Source organism: Scophthalmus maximus, chromosome 12 (genome assembly GCF_022379125.1).
Source record: "Scophthalmus maximus strain ysfricsl-2021 chromosome 12, ASM2237912v1, whole genome shotgun sequence".
NCBI classification, from domain to species: Eukaryota; Metazoa; Chordata; class Actinopteri; order Pleuronectiformes; family Scophthalmidae; genus Scophthalmus; species Scophthalmus maximus.
Window position 1 is genome coordinate 13,181,433 of NC_061526.1, and position 21,941 is coordinate 13,203,373.

Here is a 21,941-nt window from a genome sequence, read left to right on the forward strand (position 1 = left end):
GCTGAGAACACAGGTTGCTGCACCGGCACACCCTGAACAGCATCAGCATGCTGAATCTGAAACTGCTATTCATTTGTCTGCTTCCTCTGTCATGTGGCGCTCCTGTCTCTGCCCCCGCTGCCATCGCGTAGCACAAAGAACATGCTGATGAAGACTAATGCAAGTGCAGCTAACTTGTAATAACGGGTCTTTATCATAAAGGCAGGACGACTGTTTGTGATGATAACAACCTTCAAAAATGAGCAAAATAGTTACCAACAGCTGAAGTTATTTATAATCTGTGTAAATAATTCATCATGAATCCACAATGTTCATCATAAGATAAAGGAGTATGATGAAGTTTGACTGTGGGAATTTTTCAATGAATGCTTGAAGTAATGGTAAATAGTTAGTAGTTCATAGCAACTATTAATAGTCCAAAATTGACAGGTTGTGTGTTATAGGTTATAGGTTTTTTTAAATCATAAATGGACTGTAGTTATATTTCACTTTTCTAGTCTTATTGACCACTCAGCCCTTTACAGTTCAAGTCACATTCACACACATTTATACAGCGCTGCTATTGACCGCGCTTTTTCTGTCACATTCATACACATTAGACCACATTGGACCAAATCAATCTGTTGTGAAAAGTAAAGTAATCAGCCCTCAGTTAGGGGGTTAGGGGTGTTGTTAACCAGGGAAACACTTGGAGTTGTAGTATCTTGTCAGTTGGCACATAATCGTCAGTTTTCCACAAATTTCTGGTCACTTCTCTGTGAAATGTATCAACTCGTGTGGTAACATGAGATTTGGGTGAACAATTGAATCTGATCCTCTATTTGTTTTCAAAATCAAAGTAGTTTGACTCAAGCACATGCACGCATGCTCAAACAAGGCCAGGATGGAAATATGCATGGCTAGATGGAGGGTGCAGAGGCTCGGTGAGGGGCTGAGGGGTTAAGGGAGACTTGTCCAGCACATCAATCACGCCCCGGCAGTGAGTCTGCGTTCCCGCCTCGGCCTGGCCCTGGGGGCTGGACGTCACTCTGAGAGAGAGAGGAGGTCTGAGCAGGACTGTGCTCACCCTCAGTTAATGATAGGGCCCACTGTACTCAGTATAAATCACTCTGACCTATAAACACCACATCCTCCTGCACTGAGCTGACTCACATGCACACACACCTTTAACACTCACACAAACCTAATTGACCATATACACCTGTGCAGGCATGTAGACTGTAACACATTACACACTCTTGACAGAGACCCAGGCTGGGGAGTGCAGAGGGGACCCTGCAGGGACCAATCTGACATATGGAGCAGTTAAACACAGTGAAGAACCAATGAAAGCTATAAAGCAGATTAAGGAAGGAACCCGTGAGACTGATATTGTATGAGACCGCACGAGGGGAGATGTTTCTTGATCGAAAGCACTGGCTGCCCTGGCTCTGGTGACTGCATTCTACAAGGTGCTATGCTAACATCTTGACCTCTGTGGATGTGTGTGCCGGCCAGGAAAGTGCTTTTCCTATTTCCCTATTTCTTGCACGTCAACTCTCAGGAACAAAGGTCAATTAATTTGATGATGTTCGTTTTTGAATTTGACCACTGGCCATTTAAGTGTGTTATCTCCTACTTCATGTTCTCGTTCACAAAACAACAATACGCAGGACTTCTGAAATGACTGAAGTCAAACCCACCAATAGCCGAGCAGTTACTAAGTGAAACAACCTTATTAGGTGCAGATTCATTAAATCCCTTTCAACAAACACAAGTCAACATCAAATTTCAGCCTCCTCAGCACTTCTCCAGGCTCATTGGGAAAGTGTGTGCTGAGCTTTGCTAAAGCAACAGCGCCTGGGCAGGTGAGCCAGAGTTACCATGAGCTTGTGTTTGTTTTGGGATCAGCTCAGGCAATATTCACAAGTCCGAGCAAACCCTATCTGTGCCACATACAAGAACATTTTTCTGGAGGAAAATATACACGCTGGTTCGACAGAGACTGTTCTAGACTTACAGCACCTTGACTAACTTTATTTTTCTTTCTACTTAACTTAACCCTACCTTTTATTTGTGTTAACTGATTTCTTGTCACTTTTGGAAACAGGACCGACCTCTGGGCCAAAGAGTTCTTCACCCTCCTTTATCAGCACAGTGTCATGTGTTTTTGTCTTGTTGTAGTGATACATTTCTGTCAATGATAAAGAAATCCTGAGTGTGACTTTCTGTGTGTATGAACATTGTGTTTATGTCTATATGAAACTGTTTTCTACTCATGAAAAGTGTTTTGACGTAAATTCCTCATCTCTGTGTTGACAAAAGCTACATGAAAAAAAACACAAGAATGCAATATATTCTTGTGTGCTGTTGTTTGATTGTATATTCTTCTCCTGCATGGAGCTTTGTCTCAAACCACATCACCCTAAGTGTCTAAAGTTTCTTTTCCATGATTTATCAGAGGTAGGGGTTACCCGTTAACACCCCTTCCTTCTCCTTTTTCTTTCCATCTTTGTGCTGCCATCTGCAGAGACCTGTGCCGTGAACAATGGTGGCTGCGACAGGACATGTAAAGACACGGCCACAGGGGTGCGCTGCAGCTGCCCTGTGGGATTCACCCTGCAGCCTGATGGCAAAACATGTAAAGGTCAGTAAATGCGCGAGTGTGTGAATATAAATGTGTGTGAGACGGTGAAGCGTCTCTCCCGTTCACCAAGAAAAGGCCAGGTCCACCTGAGCCTGCTGTGACTGGTATCTGAGTGATCCAGAGCCAGACCCAACCCACTATCCACTTCACTGTCCACTGCACACAGCTCCAGTTCATGGTCACTGGCGCTGCTGCAGCTTGTTGTTGTTGATTCTGCCAGCATTTCTCCACTTCCGACAGCCCATCGCTGACGTCAATGACGGTGAACCGGGGAGAAGGCTGCTGGAGCGTGGGCCTAAACACCCAGAGTAGAACAGATTATTATAGGGTTTTGGCTTTCGTCTAAACAAGCAGTCTCACTGGATGAGGCTGACTGGTGAGTTCACACAGAGTCAAACACATAGTGGGCACGAGGAGGCATTCTGTTTTGGTCACGTGTTCAAAAGTTCAATCATAGATTTGCCATAAAGGAAGACATGGATTAGTGTATTTGACAAGACAACATTCTTACCAGTGCCATGGTGCTGCAGAGGTAGGGATGTTTTTGTTAATACAGTGTATGCTTAGCTCGGCTTATGTAACATGCTACTGAACTAACATGTCATGTACATGAAGGAAAAAGGCTTTTCATTGGAAAGATATAATATAATGTCTCTGTCTGCTGAATTCCTTAGAGCTCAGTCAACTCTGAACACAACTCTGAGAATTGTTAAAATCAGTTTTGGTGAAATCAATATCTCTGATGTCGATTGTGGAGCATCCATAAACCCAATGAGAAATCTTGTAAAAAAGGTCAGTCAGGTTTTCTTTAAGAGAAACTGTCAATTAAATTTAATTTAATCAATTTTATTTGTATAGCGCCAAATCACAACATACATTATCTCAAGACTCTTTACATAGTGAGGTCAAGACCGGGGAGAAATATAGATAAATACAGCTAGGTATCATCTGCATATCTATGGAAATGTATGTGGTGCTTTCTGATAATATTGCTTAAAGGAAGCATATATAAAGTGAAAGGTATCGGTTCCCAGCACAGAACCTTGTAAAACTCCATGACTAACTTTTGTATAAATGGAAGATTTTTTTGTTAATGTTAACAAACTGAAATCTATCTGATAAGTAAGAGATAAATGTTAATGGAGATAAATTGATCTGATCTAATATGGAACTGTTGATTAAATAGCCTTGATGGAATATAATTTTTAAGTCAGGATGATGGCTCGGATGAAGTGACCAGTGAAGTCAGCTCAGACAGATCTATAGGGGAAAAGCAGTCTTAATATAAATTAGGCGATACTTTTGGTTCTGAGGCTACTGTATTGGACAGTGTATCTGTGCTATTAGTGGGAAGAATCTGATCTTTTTTTCTCTAATGGTAATAATTTTATTAGGAAATAAGCTCATGAATTAATTGCTACTAAGAGTTGGAGGAATAGACTGCTCAGTAGAGCTTCTAATCTCTGTCAGCCTGGCTACAGTGCTGAAGAGGAACCCGGGGTTACTTTTCTTCTATTAGTGAAGAATAATATGTGGTTCTGGCATTTCAGAGGGCTTTCTTATATGTAATTAGACTGTTTTTCCAGTCTAGGTGAGAATCATTTAGATTAGTGCAATGCCACTTCCTTTCTAACCTATGTGACGTCTGTTTTAAAGCACGTGTTTGTGCATTGTACCATGGATCTATCCTCCTTTGTTGAACTATTGTCTCTTTCAGAAGAGTGACAGTGTTGAGTGAGGAACGTAGTGAGGCTGCTGTACTATCAATTATGATAGCTGTCTTGTATTATACTGACACATAGCAGTGGAGTAAATACCAATGGAATTTTTTGTTTTCTGGCTGTAATAGAACTTTTTCCCAATTCATTGTATTAAATAATTGAGAATCCAAATGTTATTGTTAAATGGTCTGACATAAGAGTATTTCGGTGGAAATATTATCATATTTTCAACTTGTACGCCGTATGTCAGAACAAGGAGGTGGGTGTGATTTCAATCAGGAGAGACAAGCGAATAGAGAAATGATATTGCTACACAAGTATTGATAGAGTCTTTGGGGCTTAGACTCCATGGGGAGATATTGTAGCAGAGGGCATCGGTCCTTAGCAGCAACAAAGTAGACCCCTTCCATTGAGTCCAGACACTGGCGGGGATGGTGGTTGATGTCTTTTTGCGCTGATGGAGAGAAGTCTGCAGACTGGGCAGTGATGGGGAGGTGGAGGGTGCGCAGGACAGCAGCATGAGAGGACTGAGGCAGGGAGAGATATCATATTTAAATAGACAGCGGCAAGATGATAGGCTAACGAGGCAGGTGTGTTGCAATGCTATTGGATAGATGAGACAAGCTGATTGCTGAAATGACGGCCAGGGAAATGACAGCAAGAAACTGAAAGTGGGAGTGGATGAAAAGCAGGATGAATGAGAACTCTCCCTGAAGTTTCAATTGAAGGACTACATGCTTCTTTATTCCCAGAAATCTTGAGATATAATTATCATCAGTTTCCTTTAATGATTGCTGTTAATCTTCACCCAGTCACAATAAAAAAATGCAACTGTGTGTGGGTTTAATATAGTGATGATAACCCTAACCCCCTAACCCTCTAACCCTGGTGGCAGGAGATATACTCTGTATCTGTCATGTTTCTTGGCTGGAGCTTCCTGTTACTAAGAGAAGCATAATGGAACTCTACATTCCTCACTACGTTTGGTGGCTGACGGTTGCACCTCCTTCTGACACTTGAGGCACTTCACCCCACATGTGACAGACTTGTTCCAGGAGATATACAAGTTGCCATAGTAATGGGGCAGTGGCCATGTGGCAGTGGGTGCCTCGTGTGATGTGAGCGTGCTCTTATAAATTGTATAAATTGTCTGTGTGTGTGTGTGTGTGTCTTGTGGAATATGTGTGTTTGTGAAATGAGTGTCAGGCAGTTTGAAAATGTGGCATGTAGGTGTGTGAAGTCCTGGAGCCAGAGCTGTCTCAGGCCTGGCAGGCAGACGACACGTCGGCAAACTTTGAGATGTTTGAACAGTGAGGCCCACACTAGCTACTGTCTCTCTCTCGCCCTCTCTCTCTTCCTTTTACACTCCCTGACAGACACACTTACACACAGCACCATCCAGCTGCAGCTGCAGTAAATACAGCAGCTGACCTGTAAATGTTGAAATCTTAAAGACAGGAGTGTGTAATTAATTATCGTCTCAAAGAGTTTATCTACATTAGAAGTCTTCATAGTTGAATGACAAAATGCGTAGTTATTCGGAGAAATAGTTTTGTGTCTGTGCAGAACCTTAACAACACAGGAAGTGTTTTGTGATCATTTGTTCTTGAACGTGGTCGCTTAAACCACTGATGTCGTCATCGTTCCTGGGAGGACAGTCTCAAATAGAGTAAATGTCCGGATTTGGTCGATATTTCAATGAAAATCAGTAGAAAAACATATTACTGTGGCAACCCCTTTTGGCTCGCCTGACAGGCTTGTTGCACACTGGGAGAACATCTTGTCTGCTGCCCCGATGTCAAGTTCAAACCCGGCAGCTTATGCGAACACTTCCACTCTGTCTTACCTGGTGATTTGTGGTCCTGACAGAACCCAGCATTTACAGTGGTGGAAAAATGAAAAGTTCCCCCTGTTTTTGGGCCGGAGTTGAGTGCAGAAGATGGATAGGCACGCAGTCCAGCTGTGCCCCGCCCACATAATTTGGCTCTGGATCAGCCCCCAGGCTTCATAAATCCCTGAGCAGGGATCAGTGCTCAGGGGAGCTGAGAGACACAGAGCAGGCGGCGCTCATCGATCAGTATCTATCACTTGGGCACCGAGCAGGAAAACGCACACTGACACACACTGTTTCAAACCCAGACCTTCTCTATTCACACCACATCCTGGCGTCTTGCAACATTACTGCTGCTACTTGTGCTCGGTCCAGGCAAAAACATTGGAGGACTGACAGACTGTAGAAAAGCACAGTAGCAGTGTTCATCACCCATATGTTCGGGAGAAGAGGTTTTTGAAACCTGTGGTGTGGGTGTGCTGCTCAAGTCCGCTTCTTCAATTGATTCAAACTTTTAGAGTGAGCCACTGAACAAACATCTACATCCGGAAGATGTGTTGGGACAAGTGGCAACCACGTCAACCTTATGACACGAAGAGTTGTCAGCAAGAACGTCCTGTTTCTCTGCCTCCTTTAGATCAAATGTACTGACAATAAATACGGAGCTCTCTATTCACTTTCAATGGCCAGTTCACCCAGACTTCCAAAATCTAAATACTTCTCTCTTATTGCATCCAGTGTGTTTCTAGTCTACCCAAGCGGATCACTTTGGTTTTATTTTGTCCAGGTTTCGAGATCCATCTTTGAGAATAATCACATGCAGACAAATTCACTAAAAGTGAGAGAATAAGGTTGAAAGCTGGAATCAAAAAGACTAAGTGTGGTTAGAAAAGGGCCCAGGTACAGATTTACAGTATGTATCTATTTGCACATTGTCAACGCCAGTGATGAGGATCTCACGTCTATCCGAAAGTAACTGAAGAAAGTCAGCAGACATCTTGTTTTTTAATGTTAATGTGACTCTTTTATGGTGGACAAGCTAGTGGGGTTTCCTGGGACATATATCTGCATGTCATTTACGTCCCAAAATGGAGCCCTGGGGCACCCCAAAAGGTTCTAGAGGGGGACTGAAACAAAATAGTACCAAAGCCTGGGGACAGACCAGCCAATATGAGAACTGAACAATAACCTGAGTCTGCAGTCCTTAGTAGATCATTTGTTACCGTAACAAGTGCAGTGCAGTGGTGTTCTCTGAAACCTGATAGAACTTTCCGCTGTGTGTTTTCTTTCGGAGCCTTTTTGAGTTGTAGAATCAAAGAACATAGGTTTACTTGCCAGTTTTTACGTTTTTTTATTTGTCCCTATGAAAAAATTCCTGTGGTGTTGATTAGCCAGAATAACAGTGACTGAAAATCTTACTGTCAAATTTCTAGTGTTAGAAAACGTTTTTTGTGTGTGTGTGTGTGTGTGTGTGTGTGTGTGTGAACTGACCATTTCATCCACATATTTCCAGCATTTGTGGCAGCTGGAAGGACTGTGTTTAAGAATAGTTTCAACTCCACAATCTGCCCCACTGATCCATCTTTTGTTTCATTTGTTGGTTTGTGTTTTTTTTGCTTTTTTGTTTTTTACAATTAGACAGTATGCACCAAGGAGAAGAAGTAAATGTGTATGAACACATTTAGATTTCCCTCTATGAACTGCTGGTGAGAACACCTGTGTTCAAAGTCAGACCCATCTGACTGTAAGGCGGCTGTTCTCACCACTGAGGCTACCTTTTGCTGGTTGCAACTTTATACAACAATCATATATTCCAATCATTTTCATCTGCTTCCCTTACGTTAATGCGTCGACTCTTGTCTTCAGATTTAGCACCATCATTCCTTTCATGGAACCAGAGTTTGATCTGAAATGTTAGATTGAGTTTTTTCTTGAGGCCTGTAGGCGTCCTATTGCCTGGTCGCATGTCTGAGAGACCAAAAGTCTCCTGCTGAAGCCAATGTGTGTGTGTGTGTGTACATGCATATGTGTGGGTGTGTGTTGACCCAGGGTGGCACATGTAATCACAGTGGTGGTCCCAGTGTATTGGAGTGCACAGACAGACAGAGTATAACTGCTGGCATTTAGCTGGTTACTGAACATGGTAGTTAACAGAGAGATAAGTGCCACACTGTGTGGTGGTCTCTCTCTCTCTCTCTCTCTCTCTCTCTCTCTCTTGTCTCTCTCTGTCCGTGTCTACCTCCCTTGCTCTAAAGCCAAGGGGATGTGCCCTGTCGTGCCTGTCTATCATAATCATTTCAATATAAACTATGTAGGGCATGTTTAAAACCCACCAGTCTGATAAACGCCTTTTCATCTGTGCTGACAGATGAGGCGGTTCAGCCTCTCATGATGACAGACACGCCAACCCGAAGATGTGTTTCATCACAGGCCTCTGTGCCGAAAAATGAGAGAGAAGGGGGGGGGGGGGTTCAACCTGTTACATAAAACAAAAAACTAAAAACTAAATATCAAGCCACAAACTCTCATTGAATCCAGATTCACAGAATTCAGATGAATGTGTTTCACGACGTCATCTGTAGCATTAAGGACTCGATGTGTCGCCATTGCATGTCAGCAGCTCCAGACATACGAGAGATGCAGCTTTTTCATATCTTTTGTCTCTGTGGAGAACTTCAACAAACGCCGTCTCCGCATACGTTCATTTCATGTTAGCATCAGTCACAGAACCTGCATGGGGGGGAGAGAGAGAAGGATGGAGGCAGAGAGAGAGAGCGACAGAGGGAGGGATGGAGGGAGGGAGAAAGAGAGAGAGAGATAGAGAGAGAAAGGGATTGAGGGAGAGAGAGAGAAGGAGGGAGGGAGAGAGAGATACTTTTTTTGAACATTTTCCAGATGTTTGATTAGAAGGTGCACATTGGCGGTTGGATAAGTTACAGTGTGTGTGTGTGTGTGTGTGTGTGTGTGTGTGTGTGTGTTTGAATTTAGCTAAAAACCAGTTAATTGGCGACAAGTTGTCCACTTTAGGGACAAATGCCATGTCCCCCAATGGGAACATTTATGTATACATGTAAGCTTGTGTGTGTGTGTGTGTGTGTGTGTGTGTGTGTGTGTGTGTGTGTGTGTGTGTGAGAGAGAGAGAGAGAGAGAGAACTGTACTCAGTGTGTATTGGCACCTAAAACATGTTCCCACTGGCCTGCATTCCTTTTTTACCTGAAAAGGCCTGAACACACACACACACTCACACGCAGACATCACGAGCACACACAGATCAAACTCATACAAAGGACAACATTACATACATTCACATGAACTTGTAACAAAGGAATTGTCATTTCCATTTATTGAAGTGCACAGAGACTGACACAAATACACTGCTGTTTTGTGGTGGCATTATCGATTCATCTGCCAAATATTTTTTACTTGATTGATGATTTCTGTTCATAAAATGTCAAAAATAACAAAATATGAATGTCACAAAATGTTTAATTGTTCATTGTTCATGTTAAATTAACTATATTTAATAGTAAAGCTACCTGGAGTCAGCACCCTTCAAAGAAAGGGAAGAGATAACCAATTCACTCATTCGGTCTCATTAACTATACAAACTATGAATTTGGAACTGAATAATTAAATGAATAACTACACCCAAAATCAGGACCAAAATAGTTAGCAAAGGTTAAAGCATTTGGAGTTCTACCGGTCAGAGGTTGGCAATACTGACTCTATATATATCGAAACATTTATTTAATCGTGGTGAAAGGTAGAAACAACAATATCTAATCAAACTAATTATAAAAATATATATAAGAAAGAGAGAGAGAGAAGAGTATGTGTGTGTGTGTGTGTGTGTGTGTGTGTGTGTGTGTGCGTTTGTTTGTTCACAGATCTGGTGGCCGATTTGTAAAGGTGGGTCAAAGGTCAGAGAAGTACTACAAACAAAATAGCAGTAAACAAAGAAATTGCAATCAAGATGGCAGAAGAAAAGCTGGCTGCTGTGTTTCATGGTTCAGGTCACTTGGTGCAGGATCAAGGTTCCAGGTTAAGAGAGGTTAGTTACATGCAGTTCTGGTACTGGATGCATTTGAAACATCTGGGTGACACTATCATCAAATGAGCCAGTCATTATAACAACGCTGAGTGAAAACATAGATTTTTATCAATACTATACACTAACAAAGTGAAACAGTCTTGCCGAGTTGCCCAGTTCCTGGACGTTACCAAGTCAACAGACAGTTCCTCTCTGGTTTGCTGTTTGTTCATCCAATGAGCTACAGTTGTGCTGTGGGACTTCAGTGTCCTTCGTCTCCTCACAGTTCGCTGCAGGACACTGACTCTGCCTGGTGGCTCCTGTTGTTGACTTTTGAGCGTTGGTTGGTCCCGAGGCGCGTTCTTCTTTGCTGTCTTTGTCGGAGTTGTAGCAGTCTGCTTCAGGCAGGCCTGCATGGAAGTCAGGAACTCCACCGTGCTTGAGGCAGATAGACAGAATAGGCAGAAAGATAGTGAAGGGAAGGGGAGCTGGGATTTATTTGGCCTGGTGACCTCATGGGTTCTGGGACACAGTGACCAATGGTGGCTGGAGTTTGGGGCAGATTTAACAGCCAGGTGTGAAAAGGTGAGGGATCCTGGGAGTCTGAGTTCCATTACTTTCCTTTTGTCTTTGGGAGAAAAAGAGCAAATTGTGGTCACATCCTCCATTTTGTAAGGCTAAGGCCCAACATTAGTTCCCATGCTGCTAAATTTTCGGTGAAGAAGTGGTGTCATTGACTAGTGATTGTAGCTCCTGTACTGCTATTCACTCACTTCCTTTACTGTATTTATTACCTTCCGGCTTTAAGGAAAGATCCTAAAGGAACATTTACATAATGGACACATCTGTCTGAATCACATCACTGTAACAGAGAGATCATGTGTTCCACGTTTCAAAATGACTTCACTCATCACCTGTACAATTTTCAAAATATTGATTCTATATATTACATTGGTTATACTATTTTGGTTATACTGGTTTTAGTGTTATAATGCATGTGAGTGTTGGTACAGCTTGGAAGTAGCCGGCACTCTGTTCCCTCAGTGAGGGGTCTATCATTGTCCACACTGGTCAGGCTCACTAATCCCGTCATAATGCTGCGGTCTTCATCACCTTACATGACTGCAGCAAGGCCAGCAGTCTCCGCCCTGGCCAAACCCAGGCCCCCTCATTGGCTGTTTTATTGTTGTGTAAAACTGAGAATTTGCCTTGGCCCACATGCACCCATGGAGTGTTTGTTATTAAAAAGAATCAAGCACCGGGGTCGTTTAATACCTGAATAAATACTGGCTGCCTCCTGGCCTTATGTCTGTCCTCTCCATCGGCAACACCCTGCGAAGAAAACCAACACTCCCAAGAAACCTAGATCCCCTGTACTCCGTAATTATTTGGAAAGGTTCAGGTTTCTGCAAATGCATTCCATTTAATTGCCTTTTACTGCAAATATTTGGTAAGGATACACAGCTCCTCTCCGCTGTGCTCGGCTCGTACTCTGGAGATATGAGCTGTACAAGCAAGTCAGAATGAATTAAGAGTCAAGAGTCTCGGTTTGTTTCAACCTGTTTTTCCACCTCAGCCTTTTTTTCAGGAGCAAAGTAGACGAGCCTCTTACATAACCCTGACCCTACGCTTGATGCTGGGGTCAGAGGTGAGAAGTAAGGGTTCATTTACTCTACCTTCAGTGGTGACGGATGGTTTGAGCTGCGGTACTGATCAATTGGTCGGTCAGTGGGTCTTAATCAGGCAGCTGAGCCCCGCAGCAGCATCGGGTCTCTGCTGGAGTCAGGTTTCTCATTCCAAACACTGAACGTCTTGAATCCAGCCCTGAGGCTCACAGAGGAGCAGGCGAGGGGGTGGAGGCCTTGTTTCCTTTGGCCAAGGTGGATGTTAGCAAGCCTTCTCATTTGGCCTACATCCTCCTCCACAGCCGGCACAGTGCAGAGTTCACATCCAAAATATCTACCCTGGAAGAAAAATGAATTCCCTGAAGGTCACTCTTCAACTGCCAGTAGATTCAATTCAAATTCAATTGGAGGCCTATTATTTGGGTTATTGAACCTGTGTTAAAAAGTGCCCGATTCTTTTCATACCGGCTCTAATCGATTACTCTCAGTCACATCAAACCCACTTCTCAGCCTGGTCAATGTCAGGCTTTGAAGGATGCTCTGTTCTGAGCTCGGTGATGTTTGGCCACACCACTTGTGATCCACAACTCCTCACAACACTGGTACGTAATATGAATCAACCACCTGAGTCTGACCAGACAACCACCCCTCTCTCTCTCTCTCTCTCACGTAACATAACACACACACACACACACGCGCGCAGCCTATTGCACTTATCTATTGATCGACCTTGGCATCAGTGCTGCAGAACCACGTCTGTTTCCAGAGGAATGTCACTTTGTGGGGAAGTTCAGTGATTTTACCAACCAGCCCAAACTACATTCTTTCTGCAAATGCACTGAAATGGTGGAATAATGGAATAATGCTTGACACATAAGCATTAAAGCAAACTCCCCAGAATGTGTTTAAATCATTATTAAAATATACAGTTGAACATGGTTAAAGCTGTAAACCAGTCTGCATTGATTTCCACAGTATGAACTTTTCCTTAAGGTCATTACAGTGCAGCCACATGAAGGCAGCAGGAAATTCATCTGTAGCCTCATGCCAATTCTGTGCATCGTCAAGCCATTTTCCAACTTTGTCTGCAGTTTTTTCAGCAGAATTACTCACGATGCTGATTGTGTCACATCACATTTTGAGATGTAATGTGACACAGGAGGTGGAGCAGAATCAAGACTGAAAAGTTAATAGAAACTGATGTTATGTTTTCTTTGAATGTTCTTTAACAATTTTCACAACATGTTCTAATTTTCTGCTAACTTTCCATCCCTACTCTCAGAAGTTTTATTAGCTATGTTTCACTGGAAACGCTCTGCTTTTGCCAGGTTCTTTATTTCTTTAATTTGGTTGTTAAATTGCTCTTAAATTAAATTATTGGTAGCATTAAAAAGACAGTAAACAGTTCTAAATGTGGCTTTCTGAAACCTGCAAATTGCCATGTCATATGCACACGGTGTGATATTCAGAGAAGCACACTGCTCTTGGTAAAGTGGAACTATTGACCAGAAGGTGGAAGCGAGATATTGATCATCGAGAGTAAAGGTCAAAGAAGAGCCTGTGTGTGTATGCATCTGTGTATTCGTGCATGCGTGTGTAGTGAAAGTGACAAATGACTCCTCGACTCAGCAAGAGATGAAAGAGATGGATGTGTGGAGGAAACGTCACTGTATGGTGTGTGTGTGTGTTTGTGTGAGTGGGATTCTCCTGCTGTCCATACACAATCCTGTTTTAATGTTCACTAGTTTACTTGGAGCGTCCTCATTAAGAAAGATGGCCTCTGGCATTCCAGATGTTTCCTCATGATGACATCATGGTGCCCATCCATGTGTACAAGCACCAGCCATTGTGTTGTGCGTGGTTCTGTAGGTGGTTCTGTAGATGGTTCTGTAGACGCTTAATGTGTTTGTCTATTAGTCATTCAGCTGTTGTCTCTCTAACACTTTACAATTGAATGACTGAGAGTGGCTGTGAAGTCTAATAAAGCTTTAAGTGAGAAAATGATTTGCAGTGGAAATCCAGAATAGATGGAGGTAAAGAAAACTCTCCCCGTCCATTCACCCACTCTCTAGACTCGCCTTTATCTCTCCTCTCTCTCTTCCCTCCAAACTTTATCATTTCAAGATGTGCAGAGGCTTAATGTATTTATTTAAGCTCAAAGCTTATTTAAGATCCATTAAAGGTAATTATATACCCCGTTATAAAGCTCAGCCATCCCTGGAGTGGCCATTAAGTGTGGGTAGATGTGGTGGTTCTGCCAGTGTTTGTGACTGCCAAAATAATTACAAAGCTTTGTCTGTAAGTTGGTGGTATCCGCTGTGTCTACACAGGCATCAGAGCAGAGATGGAATGTTGAGTTGTGTATGTGTATGTGTGTGTTTCTTAGGTTGTGCCCAGTAGTTATTTTATTTGCCACCGTGTCTGTATGGAGAATCCAAATTGCCTTGCCCTTGAAGCTTTTTTTCTGATGCTCGCTGCCACAATATGATTCCGTCAATAAATGCAGGAAATTATGATATTGAAATGTGTGTTGTGCAGTGTGTATAACCTGATGGAGGAAGGCAGCCATCCCTCCTGCTGTCTTGGTGATGGCTGAAGGCTTGATATGAGACAACAGAGAACGGGATGAGAACAAAAAAGATGAAAAACAACTGTACAGTAAATGAGTGGCAGTGTTGGGCAGAGAGGAGTTGAAAGTAGCTAATCTAAATGCTTTTCCTCCTGGTATGACATTTTGGGATATAGGACAGACACTTAAAGTTTCCTTGTATGCCCCTATCTGTCCGTCTCTCCTTCAAACCCCAAAGGCCCATTCTCTCCCCGCCAGCCACAATCTGTTTTGGCTGAGCCAGATGGAGGGACCGTCTCTTTAAAAGCCGCTGACAGGGCACAGCGGGACATTCAGTTTCCTACAATTTACCATGGCGCACAGCCAGCTCGTTGTGTTCATTCAGCAGAAGCTCCCTGAGGATACTGAGCGAGAGACCCGGGTCCACCCTGATAAAAAAAAACTCAGGATAAACTCAGGATAAACTGAGTTAGTGGCTACAGCGAAGTTGAAAGTGTGGGTTAAGTGGACTCCTCTTTGCCCGGGCAACCTCTTGCCCTCTTGAGCCTATTCATAGTTGAGTATGAACTGGTCAAGCTACATTCCTCTCTGAAAACTAATTGTTGCAAATGCAATATTCCCACAGTGATCATGCTCGCTCACTTCCACCTGCCACCCATCAACAATTGGAGGACCCACCTGGGCTATTCATGGATGTTCAATATTGAAAATCACATTAAAATTGGAGCTTCTAGGTAGAAGGTCTTGGTATGTACACAAGATAGAATATTTGAATGGTCAGGTCCTCAATTAACTGTTTGCTTAATCCCTCCTCCAAACAGCAATTGTCCAGTGACAGCTTGACACATAACCAGGCAAAGTGCTCGCAGAGCTTTGGATCACTCCTAATTATCTATTCTAAGAGCTAGAAACTGGACTCTAAAATTTCAGGACAAATGCCAAAAAAATGTTTGTAGCTTCTGGATTAGCTTCCACATTGTGTGGGCCGTTTAACTACATTCTGTTTCTCTAGTCTACACGTGCCCTCTCAGCCAGTTGACTATAAGTCGCGGTCAGGTCTTGGCTAAAAATCTTGGCTAAGTGAGGGCCTTAAATGCTACCTGCCTACCTGTGATATGGATTATTGTACGTCGCTTCGGAGAAGTGTCAGCAAAATGAATGTCATGTAATAGACGTTTCTTTCATACTGGGGGACATGATCTTTGATCCACAGGGGATCTTCGTTTTTATTTTTTTCAGTTCTGCAAGTAGCCACTGACAAATTGACAAAAGACTGAGTGGTGGCACCATATACAGCTCTCTTAGTACTTTAATCAGTTTGCCCCATACCAAAGGCTAGCGATCATGCATGAGGCATTAAACGAGTTTGAAGGGGCAAACCAAAAAGATAATAAATTGATTAAACAGTACGTTAGCTTTGATGTGTGACCCCTCAGGGAATTCTTGGCTTACAAACTTTCTTCAGTAACAACTGATGTAAGGCCAACAATGCTGGGGTGGAATGGAATGTAACTGGAGTATACACATATGTTTATGTGTATATATGCATATAGTCTATCCATCCATGCATATATAAATTATGAATTAATAGACAATCAAAACACTATATGTGTTGTATAAAGCAATATATAATAATATAGACGTTTGTATTAGATGTCCACGGAGGAGGAAAGAGCAATAACTGAATAAAGGTGTTTGGAAGGAGAGGGTGAGTCTTACAACTGAAGTAACAATCATTGCAGTTTCTTCCTAAAGCTTAGCACTGTGGCAGTAGAAGTACAGTAGTTTGGTCCTGTTGTAGAACAAGTGTTTGAGTCAGAGTCAGAGTCAAGTATTAGTCCAAACTGTCAATGCTAACATCAGCAACTCTGGCAATCGTTACTATAGTTCAAAAGGGTAAACAGTCAAAGTTGTCTTTGTGGATCAACCAACTTGCAAATGAACGTTTATTGGTTCTTCAGGGAAACACTTTCAGATAGTGGATGAATCGAGTCCGGGTCTGGGTCCACCTGCTGGAAATCAAATGATGTATACAGATCTGAGGGTTGAATATCAGGTGCAATGCTGGTACATGTAGGCATCGCAATAATGGCTGTGCAAGCAGGAAAACTCAGCTTTATCTTTCAATTTAGCACACACCAAGAAATGTGTTGCTTCAATGCACTACAATTGCCATCAACAATGTTTGGACATCACATAAAAAAATAATGGTGAATTTACACTCACTTTGACTGCTTTTAACATTCTCACACTGTACTCCCCAGGAAAATTGGCAGCGTCAGTGATTTCAGCAAATTGACTTGCGCTGTGATTATGAGAGTTCAATTACCTTAGCTACATCATTGTAACGATGACACTAAATGTTTTACCTAAACCATTATCTTTCCCTTAATCTAACCAAACCATGTCACTAGGCTTGTCACAATAACTAATTTTTGTTGCAGGATATATTGTGTTAATTGCGATAAACAATTAATTATCGTCTTTTTAAGACCATTTTTTTGATACTGAATCATGTGAGGTTGGTCGTTGCACGTGCAGGTCCTACAGGATTTGTGTTGCTGCTGAGAGAAATGTTATCCAACATTTTAGAATAATACTAATGTAATTATCGTCACAGGCCTACATGTCACTCATAAACAAGATGTGTTGTCCTAACAAAGACACACATGAATGAGGTTGTCCTGCTGATAGGGATGTCACAATAGAAAATAAATGAACTATAAACTCTAGCACCAATTACTTTCTTCCTCATGTTTTGTTTTTCATTTTCTCCCACTTCTTCTCTATCTTGCTCCGTCTACGTCAATCCTCTCTCCTCCACATTTCTCAATTTATTCTCCAACTGGAGTGTTTATGGTCTTGATCACTTAGAGCAACAATCAAAAAGGGTTTAGCCCTCCCCATTCTCCTCTGCCCCTGCTCCTCTTTAACCCTCTGCTCCTTGTCATTCTTTAATATGAAAAAGCCAACGATTTGCAAAAGAAAAAGAAAGGTAGAAGACATGATTTTACAGTCCGGGTTCATGTGAGGGCATGGGTTTGTGGATGAGGTGAGGAAGTGAGGTTGGAGCATTGGAGTTTGTGAAACCAGATCTGCCTGCAGCTTTGCGGTTGGCAAAGAACATGCTGCCTCTGGAATGATTATATTTGCCTTATTATTATTTTAGAATTGTGTCTCTGGATCGCGGCACCACACCTGGGCCGGAGCTCAGGTATCCGCTCAAGGTTTTATTTCATTAAGAGTTGGTGGACACTTTGTCTGGCTATGGGTCTAACATGTATGTTGCTACCAGCATTCTCACACCTTCTTATGCAATACTTTACACTGTTGAAAACAAGCTATGCTTGGTTTTCAGTCAGTTGGTAAGTTTACGAGAATGCTTTTGGTGCCTAACGTGCTGTAATTACACTTCAAATTGGGTATAACTCCGGCAACAGAAGAGGCGGTTAATACCTCTCTACTCTTGGCTCGATCAAATGTGGTTTTAATGATGCTTCCCTGAAACTATCATTTGGGCACTTATTGAACTTATTGACTTGTTTAAGTGTCATGATTACAAAAAACTATGAAGAGTAGTAATTTTGATCAAATCAACGCTAAAAAAAAAATTGTTTTGCTGAGTATGTTTTGAAGGAACTTTTGTATTATTGTATTTCACAGGCATGTGAAGGAAGTAAATCAGAGGTAGACTGCCAATTCTTTAACACGTGACAACATGTCCTGTTTCTTGTCTTCAAATGATTATTTATCATATAGGTGCTGCAGGTTTATGATCATGCAAAAGTTGTCTTCAGTGACGGCGGCTGTGGCTGTGGAGAGAGAGAGACGGTCGTCCACTAACCAGAAGGTTGACGATTCAACCTGGCTCCTCCCTTCTGATGCTGATGTGTCCTTGAGTAGGGCACTTCAAACTGCCCTGCCCAAGTGAATCAGTCCACAGCTTCACTATCAAATGAGATTTGACTAATCAACAGAAAAATGAAAATCAACATGTGACCCCAAATAACTGAGAAGTGTGAAAGTATTTTTGGTTCATCATGAAACTGCAGCGGGTCGCAGGACGTCAGCTGAATCCTGTGGCTCAGGACACGTTCACATTGATGAGGAAAGTGTCCACATGCCAATGTGCGATCACTCTGGATGGGTGTTTTACACCAAATGCAGGGCCTATGTTTCCTCTAAACACATCCTCTGTTGTAAGTAATTGGCACATAAAGATCGTCATAATATTTTATTTCATGCTTGGGATGAGAAAGTGGGATCCCAATGAACAAACCCCAAACTAAACCTCCTGCTCCTTTCTTCCTGCCGCAGCCCTGTAACACAAGCATAACTCCAAAGGCACCACTCCACTACTCACACAATGATGTGTGGAAAAAGTCAAGCAAAGAAAACAGGGAAGCAAACTTGACAAATGGAGTTTTGTTTTATTTTTCTCCACTAGACATCGACGAATGCCAGGAGAACAACGGAGGCTGTGATCACTTCTGCCGGAACACTGTGGGCTCCTTCGAATGCAGCTGCCAGAAAGGCCACAAACTGCTCACGGACGAACGGACATGCCAAGGTCAGTGACTGACGCACACTCACGGAAACAAAAGGTACTGGCCATCGTGAAAAGGACCAGGACAGGAAAACGATTGTTTGACCTGAAAAATTGGAGACATCTTTGTCGCATCTTTGCTGGTGTCAGATCAGATTGATCTCTCGCATTCGTGTGTTTGTGTCAGTGTGTCACATCCACTGCCTGCAGTTCATGTGCTACGATGGCTAATATAATAACATAATAATCCAGACGTACTGAACTCAGAGAAGAGACTGAGTCTGTGCAAGATGGTAAACAAGTATAGGTCTTTAAATGGTGAACTGCTCCTTGTGTGTGAGTGTGTGCGCAAATGAATGGCAGAATGTAAATTAATACAAATTTATTAATGAGAAATGGCAAAGTATGCCCAGCCGTCTTTCCCTGGAGATATAATCTTCAGCTTGTTGCAGATGATTTCCCCAGCTGGGTGTGTAGACGCCTAGTCGTGATCTGAACCAAAGGCAGATTCCTGGTTGCAAGTTACAGCAAGGGAGACAGAAGCACTGACAAACACAAAATGATTCTTATTAACAACAAAACCACCAAATTGTGTGTGTGTGTGTGTGTGTGTGTGTGTCTGTGTGCTTTTGGAGTCTTTAATAAGGTGGTGTTGAGTGTTGTTAGCCACATCACATCATCAGTGTGTGTTGCGGACACACCTCTGCCAGTGTCTTGTCTGCCGATAGCTGCCAGGTTTGTCCAATCCACTGACATCTGGCCTGTGCAGCTTGAACATGACCTTCAAACGAAATATAATGTTTAATCTGTCAGCTCTGTCTGTGCCTGTGAGCTCTTCCAGAGAAAATAGCTCTGGGTGCTGCACTACGCCAGTGTTAGAGCATTTGGCAGAACTGGCTGAGTAACCAGAGCAGAAAGATTAATCGTTTGCCACAGTTGCACGAGAAATTTCCACAAAGAAATCCCTCTATTCTAAATGTTTAGAAAGGGAGAAATCACTGTGGGAACACCTCATCAAGAGGTGAGGGTGTGTCTCAGGAAGAAAAAAAACCCCCAGAAACAAATGGCTCTTATCTTTATGTTCCTATCAAATTTGTTGGCTTGGCTCTGTTTATGAAAACTCTGCTTATGGACGAGCTCGGAACAGGTGAGCTAAGTCCTCTCATGGACAGTTGCCTGGAGTATTTACTGAGCCAAGATCCAGGCCTTAACAACTTCCTCCGCATAACAAAACTCCATTATATCACGTTGTATTTTTAGCCCTGTAAAGCCCTGCAGGCCAGACTCGAAATAAACCAGCTCCAAATACTGACCTCTATTCCTGATAGCTTGATAATAAAGCTATCAAATACATGCACAGACACACACACACACACACACACACACACATACATACAAACACACACACAAACACACACAGCCCTCCATGATATCACATGTACACAATATATTTTTGTCCCATTTGTGGATATGGCTATTGTCCCCAATGTTTTAGTTCAATTTGTAGCCGAATATGAGTATATATGTACAGTATATATACATATACATTTTTCAATAAAGACAAGGACTTAAGGAAGGTATTTTAACCAAAAAACAACTTTCTTAAAACTCCATATTCCAAAATCAAAGCCTCTTGTTTGTAAGCTCAAGCATTAACAACTTCAGATATCATTTTCACAGGATGAGTTGAATTTGCAGTGATGGGTAAAAGTGAGTAATACGATTGCAAGACATAAGCCATATATTGATGTTACTGGAGAGGAGTGTATAAACAAAATAGCAAATACACTTAATTTGCTGAGTCACTGATGATGATGATGATGATGATCATGTTCTCAACTCTTTATAGCTATATCAACTGTATAGTGTTTCTCAGCAGTCGTGTCTCTCTGTGGTTTCCCTCAGACATTGACGAGTGTTCCTTTGAGAGGACCTGCGACCACACCTGCATCAACTACCCTGGCAGCTTCGAGTGCTTGTGCAACAAGGGACACATCCTGTACGGCCTCACTCACTGTGGAGGTGAGGGTCTGCTCAGATGAAGCTGATGTCCCACAGCGTGGGAGAATTACATGAAACGGCAGACGAGCCTGGAGTGTGACGGGTCACAGAGTCGGCCCGTGGCCACTCTCACATGTTCCCAGGATATGTTGATTTGTCTGTGTGCATTGTGTGTGTGTGTGTGTGTGTGTGTGTGTGTGTGTGCTGTTGTACACCTGTAACTCAGTCAACATGTTGACAACATACACATCAGCCACGAGAATTTAACAAGTGACTGGTTCTGATGTTTTTACAAGTGGATAACGTGGCTTATGTGTTATTTGACCAGGATTTCATTCACTCCTGCTCCACAGCTTCACTGCTCCACACAGCTCCACACAACACCGCACAGCACCGCCCAGCTTCCCACAGCACGCCACAGCTCCACACTGCACCGCACCACCCAGCACAGCTCCGCAAAACTCCACACAGCAGGACACAGCTCCACTTTAATGTCACTGAGTCGTGACTTAACTTTAGCCGTATCATTTGGAATGTTTTTATCTACTACCCACGCCTAAAACGTGCCTCTTTTATCCGATAACAGACATACGTTGGAGTATTCTGACTTCCAACAGACATTTACTATGCACACGCACAGCAGACCAGCAGATGATACCTCAGACGATCATGTCTGGATGTGAAGTCCCCTAATGAAACGACAATTAAATCCACCGGATATGGATTTTTATTTGGATTGAACAAATTGCACACACTCATAGATATCAGTCCCCCTACATATGTTTTTTTTAATCAAGATCCATGCATTATTCTCTGGGAAATAGGTGAACAATCCCTTGTATTGCAATGTAACACCGGGACCCACCACTTTGTCTAAACACTTAATGGATTCTTCCCTGCCATTGACAACTGTAATGATGTAATGAAGAATTAAATGTGCACTTAAAGTGTGTTGCATAACAACCAAACTATGATGAACTGTAATCATCAC

At 42.5% G+C, this 21,941-nt stretch overlaps 1 protein-coding gene across 2 annotated transcripts in view; it reads left to right on the top strand.

The window, feature by feature from the left end:
• Window positions 1–21,941, top strand: part of scube1 (signal peptide, CUB domain, EGF-like 1) — a 99,387-nt gene that overhangs the window by 67,482 nt on the left and 9,964 nt on the right. For both annotated transcript variants that reach the window (XM_035619825.2, XM_035619834.2), the window contains 3 exons: window positions 2,510–2,626; window positions 18,851–18,973; window positions 20,855–20,971. In XM_035619825.2, coding sequence (XP_035475718.1) covers window positions 2,510–2,626; window positions 18,851–18,973; window positions 20,855–20,971 — 357 coding nt within the window. The remainder of the gene's footprint in view (window positions 1–2,509; window positions 2,627–18,850; window positions 18,974–20,854; window positions 20,972–21,941) is intronic.